The sequence below is a fragment of the Habropoda laboriosa genome, unplaced genomic scaffold (genome assembly GCF_001263275.1).
Source record: "Habropoda laboriosa isolate 0110345459 unplaced genomic scaffold, ASM126327v1 scaffold238, whole genome shotgun sequence".
Classification (NCBI taxonomy): domain Eukaryota; kingdom Metazoa; phylum Arthropoda; class Insecta; order Hymenoptera; family Apidae; genus Habropoda; species Habropoda laboriosa.
In genome coordinates, this window is record NW_017100349.1 from 131475 (window position 1) to 139548 (window position 8074).

The following is an 8074-nucleotide window of genomic DNA, read 5'->3' on the forward strand; positions in this document are numbered from 1 at the left end:
TGAGCGCCGGCCCCCCGCGATAATGCGGATTTCTGGGTCTATCTCTTTCTTTCTTGTTTCTTTCGGAAACAAGCGAATGAGACCGGGCGTTTGGGCTTTAAGTGGCCGATACGTTGCCGGCGCTCAGGCTCTAAATGTCTCTTAGGTCGCCGGCGCTCAATGTGTTAATATGTCGAATTAAAATTCTCTGTAATTTAACCCTTTCGCGGCGAACAGCGCCTTTAGGCGCTCAGCTGTAGACGCTCCCTCTGAGCGAACAGCGCCTATAGGCGCTCATCCAGAGTCGCTCTCTCCGAGCGAACAGCGTCTTTAGGCGCCGTTCACTTATTATCAGTAACTGCCCAATAATGTCGTTTGTTTTGGACGCGCTAGCAGCACACGCTTCTTGTGCAGAGATTTTTTTACATAATCAAATATAATTATCCATAAATTTTGCCCCGATCATGGACAAATGGACGACGAATATGAGCTGCGATGGTATGGAACTGTCATCGGATTCTGACCTGTCTGAAATTTTTGGAGAAATTGGATACAAAGGTAAAAATCAAAATACATACATCAAGAGACGCCTACTGTCAAGTAGCTCGGAATCTGATTCTGAAAACATTGAGGAATTACCAGACATCGATCCGCGGCAATTTCTTTGGAGCGCACAAAATTTGGCTCCAAAAGTTTTTGATTTTGATGAAAATCTACCAGGAATTAAAGCAAATATTGACGATAAATCGTCAATATTAGAAATTTTTCAACTTTACTTTTCCGAAAATATCGGAGTAAGCAATAATTATTATACCACGAAAACTGTACGCAGTAGGCACTCACGATTGATGACATGGAAAAATACAACAGTGACCAAAATGTATCGATTTTTTGCTTTGTCGATGTTACTGTCAAGAGTAAAGAAAGTGTCAATAGAGGAATATTGGTCAAACGACGAATTATTACGAACGGAAAGTTTTCCAAGAATAATGACAAAAGACAGATATAAATCTCTATTACAAATGCTGCACTTTCACGACAACAATGAGACAACAAATCAAGATATGCTAATAAAAATTCGGAGCATCATCGACAGACTGCGAAATTCTTTTTCACGAGTATTTTACCCGTATAAGTATTTATGCATCGACGAAAGCTTGCTGCTTTTCAAAGGACGATGTTTCTTCAAGCAGTATATACCTTCAAAACGAAGTAGATTTGGAATCAAGTCGTATGTTATCTGTGACTGTTATACTGGATATATCCTAGATTTTATTGTCTATTGTGGAGCGCGCACGGATACAACTAACAATAATCATTTAGCAGAAATTGGCAAATCAGGAAATATTGTTATGACGCTGATGGAAACATATTTAAATAAAGGTCATGTTTCGGTCACCGATAACTGGTACTCAAGCCCGGCATTATTTTCGCTCCTATATCATAATAAGACAAATGCATTTGGAACCGTGAGGAAAACCAGACGTGGAATGCCTAATATATCTAATAAATTATGCAAAGGCGAAATTGCATTTCAGTCTACGGATAAACTGTTAGCACTAAAATGGATGGACAAAAGAGAAGTGCTAATGTTATCAAGCCATCATTCTGCTGAGTATATAGAAACAAAAAGAAATGATGTTAATACGGGAACACCAATATTAAAACCAAGTGTCATAGAAGACTACAATCGCGTTATAGGAGCAGTTGATAAAACCGATAAGATTGTAAATTCCATTAATACTGTTCGTAAAACTCTGAAATGGTATAAGAAATTCTTTTTCCACATGCTGGACCTTTCGATTTACAATGCTTACATACTCTACAAAATTATTAGGTGTACAAATGAATAATCCAAATTATTTTAAGCAGTCATGAAATCAATTTTAAAATCGATTGATTTTCCCGCTCTTTTCCGGTTATATAGTGTTGACATATAGCTATTAAAAATAACATATAGTTTGGCGAAAGGCCCAACATAACCTTCAAAAGTACTTAGTTCAGTAGAGTCCAAAATGGCAACAGATAAGGTGCATATCCGACACTGCTGCTGAAGAATGCTGCAAGAGCGTGCGAATCGATTTGTTCCTTTCTCGGCGAAGGTGTTGTATCGTACGATGTGTGCGCATTTTGGTTTAACACGTTCACGCCGGGACCGATTTTTATTTGTTTTGCTGTGAGGCGGCGCTGAAACTAATGCCGCGCTTCATCTGACGGGCGCGATTTTTGCCTGTTCAGACCTGCATACGCGTTGTATGTTTGCTCAGTAGTACAGTGTGTGCTTATTGTGCAAGTTGTATAATTCGTGCCGTTTTTTCATCCTGGCTACAGATTTCTGCCAGTAAGTATAACTAGAAAGGTGGTTAGAGTGTTTTTTTTAATTCTTGTCCTTATAAAAAATAGGTAACATGGATATGGAAATAAATGATTCTGATAAATCTATAAATAGAAGCAGGAGAAAGGCATCAAGATTACGGATATTTTCTTCCTCTTCAGACGAGGATTTTGTTAATGTAAACAGTGAAGTGAACGAATGTTCCACGGAAGAAGAAGATTTGGTGTCTAAATCAGAGAACGAGGATGACGATGATGAATGGCAGGAAGTAAAAGAAAGAACTTCAGTAATAAATGAGTATTCGGAAGAAGAGGAATTTTTATATGAAAACACTGACTGTAATGACCCTTTTGCTTTATACAAACTATTCTTCACGGATTACATATTAGATTTGATAATTGAAGAAACAAATAAATATGCTACACAATGTATAAATAATTCTTCATTTAGCAGTAAAATGCACCAACAGGCCTGGCAGTCTGTTACAAGAGATGAAATGAATACTTTTTTTGGCATATTGCTTATTATGGGTGTAGTGCAATTACCAGAAATTAGATTATATTGGTCTAACAACGACATGTATGCGAACGCACGCATAAAAAATGCAATGAGACGTGATCGTTTTTTATCTATTCTTAAGTTTTTACATTTTTCGGAAAATACCACAGCCAGAACTGAAGATCGGTTGTACAAAATTCAAAACATTATTGAAGCAATTGTGGATACCTTCAAGAGTTCTGTTAAGCCTGGCAAAAATATCGTTATCGATGAAAGTATGGTTCCGTGGAGACGACGTCTAGGTTTTCGTCAGTACATCCCAGGCAAGCGACATAAGTGGGCGTAAAATTATACAAATTGTGTTTGCCTGAATGCTACACTTATAATATCGAAATTTATGCCGGGAAAAATGGAACGATCATTGAAAAATCACATTCTCATGATGTAGTAATGAGATTACTAAATGGCTTATTATTTGAGGGCCGCATGCTATTTATTGATAATTATTATACAAGTGTCCCTTTGGGTGAAGAACTTTTAGAGAGCAATACATTTATGTGTGGTACTGTAAAAATAAACAAAAAATTTCTACCACCGCAGGCAAAAAAAAAAACAAAAACGTGGTGAAATGATGAGTTTCGAAAATCGTAGCGGTGTAAAATTTCTGAAATGGACTGACAAAAGACCAGTATGCATGTTAACTACCTCAAGGAATCACCAGTGTAAATTTGTACAAGGAACAAATGGCAAAATAAAGCCCGATGCTGTGTTTGATTATAATATTGCAAAAAAAGGTGTTGATTTATCAGATCAACTATCGGGGTATTATAGTTGTTTACGAAAAACCATTAAATGGTACCGAAAAGTAATAATACAATTAATCGTTTGACTGCTACGCGGCGCAAAAGCGCTGCGTTCATTTGTCTCGAAAACCGCGGCGCAGCGCTTTTGCGCTGCGTGTTTCAGTGTTTCTTTGTTGCTCCGTTTGTTTATTTTGTTGTTTTTTTATTTAATGTTTATTTTTTCTTACTCACAATCACAATTAATATTGTTTCTTTATAATACGAAAAGAATTATTAAAATTGATTGATATTTGTCTAAATGAGAGTGTTTTATTTGACAACATCAAGTCAAAATATGTCCCGCAGTTTTCGTGCGTTCTTGCAAGAATTGCTTAGCAGTCAAACGGTTAAATTAAATTTTCATATCGACATTGTCGACAAACTTATGAAAAAAAGAATAATTTAACGTTACTTAAGTAAAAAAAATTTTGATCAATATGCTAATACACGTTTTCTATGTAACTTTAAAGAATAAATGAATCAAATTACAAAAGGAACAACCCCTGACAGCTGGACAAGCTATAATTTCCCACTAAATACTTGCATCCACTGTGTAACGTTGTTTAGATCTAATGTCGCATTAAAGTTCAAAAGCGTCAGTCGCACGTTTCTACGCGTGAAACAACTTTACGATCATCATCTCACACTTTAGACGACCTTCATATTCCACACTTGAGCTACTCTGTAATCGCAACGACGAACGCGATCAATTCACCTAATTCGTTCGTGTGAATATTATTCGTGGTCGGTGACGCCGGATATAAAGTGGTCGTAAAATTTCAATACCGAATGTCTTCTAATTTTTATTCTTTTCTTTTTCTGTTCATTCTCGCAATCGGTACGATAAATATAAATCTGAAACAGATCTAAAAAGTCAACCGTGTTCCTTTTGGTTGATAAAGTGCCCCGCACTTCCGAATACGCAGACTGTAAGCTCGCAAATTGTCCGCGACCGGCCGCGTAAATCATGCCAATATCTAAATACTCTAATTATAGGTGCCGGAACCGTGGAACTTTCTTAGCACTCCCCGTTCGAATCTTTCGTATTAAGAAGCACTCTTAAAGCCCGTGCGCTCGAAAACGGTAGTTTTACAATCGCTATAAATTCACTTATGAAACGATCCGTGTGATAAATTTCCCTCGTAATAGCGCTGCATCGAGTTCGGGATTTTTGGTGAAATTTTGAAAAATCTTGAAAAAATGATCGTAGTCGCGAGAAGTGTGAAAAGGGAATTTCGTGAATTCCTTCGACAATACATAATCAGAAATTTAATGTTCTTCCTTTTATAGCGGGTTCCTGAATTTTCTTAAAATGATAATCTTAATTACTAAATGAAACTCCGTGAATCTTCGTACAAAACTTGAATAAATGTTTTGAAAAGAATTAACAATATTACGTGATAATTGTTATTAGAAGTTTGACAATTAGGGCTGTAAAGATTTGCAGTCTGAACCCCTTTATATCAGGGATGATAGAATTTACTCAAACTTAAAAGAGCTAAATATACGTATATAATTGTTTTTGTTGCAGTAAAATTATTAATACATATTTAGAAATTAAACGTCCTTCGATTTTAATTCGAATGAAATTCACTTCGTTCAGGATTATAACAACGTGTCAGACTGGTGACACAGATTCTGGCGAAGATGCGACAAAAATAGTTACACTAGTAACGAGAATTAATTTTATCCTAATGTAATTAATCTACAATAATTAAGCTTTTCTTACCTAACACAGTACTAAAACAGCTGACGCTTAGGAGACAGCAAAAAGAATCACAAGTCAAAGGGTTGAACTGTGAATATTATTTAAATTACATTATATTACGATACTTTACTAGAAATTTTAGTGTCAATAAAAAAATTTCGGTATCTAAAATTATTGTTGCATATAGCTCAGTCCTATTATTAACGTTAACATTAAGACCGTAAATTCCAATAAAAAGGGAACCAAACGCATACTCTTTTCCCAAATAAATTCATCTCTACGAACGAATCACGCTACATCGAAAAGCGTTGAAACGTGGCTGAAAAAGTGTTCTTCCTCGAAAGCTTGACGAGCGGAAGGCCGCGAGGCGCGTCTAACGCTTCGAGCATTCCTCGCCGCTCGCAATTCTCATCGGTAGCTTACAAAGGGAGATGAACTGCCGCATCACTCCGGCCATTCATTCGTTTTCTACGCCTCTGTACTTTTGTTTTCGCGCGCCAGATGATATAACGCTAAAGTAAATTGCACACTCTATTCTCGGTGTAGGGCAGATATTCTGAATACACAAGCAACCGCTATTTTCTGACTGCGTGAACAGGCTCGCACAAAGTGTAAACCGGAACGAGAGCAAAAAGTCCTTCGGGGACGATAATGCGCTGGCAATTTTCAACGGAGAGATTCGAGCGAACTTCTACCCGCCGCGAAACTGCAACCTACACTCTCGTCATTTTCGTAACGTAATTAAGCGATTCTGTTGCGTGCAAATATTTTTGCTTTATTTTGCAAGATGCGTTTTGCGCGGAGAAACTTTGTTGCTGGAGAAAAGCGTGATTTATCTTTGGGGGAGAATTAGAAAAAAAGGAGAAAGCTGCTTTTTTGTGTTGTTGCAAGTGAAGAGAATATTGGTCATGTGAAAGTATGGGGAAAAAGCAGGTTAAAGTGGGAAAAAATGATGCGATGACTTGATGTGATTTTTACGAGTTCGATTCAATCGTTGCCGGTGGTACACGCCGCCCCATGAGACAATCTGGTGCGAGCCACCGGTGGTACACGCCGCCCCATGAGACAATCTAGTGCGAGCCACCGGTGGTACACGCCGGCGTGAACGTGTTAAGCGGTTTAAAAGCGGTAATTTCAGTCTAATCGACAAACAACGCCCTGGAGGCCCTTGGAAGTGCAACCACGATGATTTGGAACAACTGCTCGCTGAGAATGCGGCACAAACGCAAAAAGAGCTTGCAGAACAGTTGGGAGTAACGCAGCAAACGATTTCCAAACGCCTACATCAGATGGAAAAGATCCAGAAGGAAGGAAAATGGGTTCCGCATGAACTCACTGCAACCAACAAAAATCAACGAGTGGCAGCGTGTCTTTCTCATCTCAATAAGCAGCGCCGAAAGTCTTTCTTGTGGAAAATCGTTACGGGTGATGAGAAATGGATACTCTGTGACAATCCGAAACGCAGAATGTCATGGGTAAATCCCGGCGAAGCATCAACATCGGTCGCAAAACCCAATCGCTTCGGAAAGAAGGTTCTTCTCTGCATTTGGTGGGATATCAAGGGCGTGCTTTATTATGAGTTGTTGAAACCGGGTGAAACAGTTACTGCGGACTGCAACCAAGCATTGGAACGAAAACGCCCGTATACTGACAAAGGAGAACGTCCAGTGATATTGTTGCATGACAACGCCACAGGCCACATATTGCTTCCAATACAAAAGACACCATAATGAGTCTGGGCTGGGACGTCTTGCAGCATCTGGCGTATTCACCAGACATTGCTCCATCTGACTACCACTTGTTCCGGTCGATGCAACAGACTTTGTCAGATATGCACTTCCAATCAGTGGATGAGATCCGAAAATGGCTTGACGACTTTATCGCGTCCAAAGACGTAACATTTTTCCGAAATGGAATTCATCAGCTGCCTGAAGGCATCAGCGGCTTCAAGTTATAGAAAGCAACGGCGAATACTTTGATTGAACAATTCAATTTACTTTCTTTTAAAATAAACCTTGAATGTAGCTGAAAAAATTGGATTATTCATTTGTACACCTAATACATACTCTTCGAATCCCCTCATACCAATTTTCAGCCATAAGTGATGCGTAGTTTACGTTCGGTAGTCGTTTGAAGCGAGTGGTTTAGCAGTTTCCGCAAAAATGGATAAAAACGAATTCCGTGCAGTGATAAAACACTTTTATTTAAAGAAGTGGACAGCAGCGCAGACGAAAGCTGCGTTAGACGAGGTTCATGGGGACTCTGCTACTTCATTGAAAACCATTTATTTTTGGATAAACGAATTTAAACATGGCCGAACCTGCACAGAAGGCAAAGCGCGATCCGGACGACCAGTTGAGATCACCACATCGGATATCGTGAAAGAAATCCATGGTATGATTATGGAAAATCGTCGAATGAAGGTGCGTGAGATTGCTGAAACCGTAGACATCTCCACAGAACGAGTGCATAACATCCTGCATGAAAACGCAATTGGTGGCAGCGGTGGGATAACTCAATCCCTGTGCCATATCTAATCTCTCGCAGATAAATAAACGGTCGGCGAACGCAACGTTCAGCCGCCTTATCTGGTTTATGCGCCGCATTCCTTCGGTCGCCGCTTTCTCACACGCGCCGAGTCAGACAGAACGGTCAGTCTCACGCGACGCTCCGTACCGACAACACGTTTACAGTGTCTCACGATAAAACTGT

The 8074-nt window shown here is 39.1% G+C and overlaps 1 protein-coding gene across 1 annotated transcript; it reads left to right on the forward strand.

Annotated features, from left to right (window-relative positions):
- The first annotated feature begins 443 nt into the window (after window positions 1–443).
- Window positions 444–1832, forward strand: LOC108574652 (piggyBac transposable element-derived protein 4-like). Its single transcript, XM_017937275.1, has 2 exons — window positions 444–1400; window positions 1704–1832. Exons 1-2 carry the CDS (start codon window positions 444–446, stop codon window positions 1830–1832), a joined length of 1086 nt encoding a protein of 361 aa, XP_017792764.1.
- The last annotated feature ends 6242 nt before the right edge of the window (window positions 1833–8074 follow it).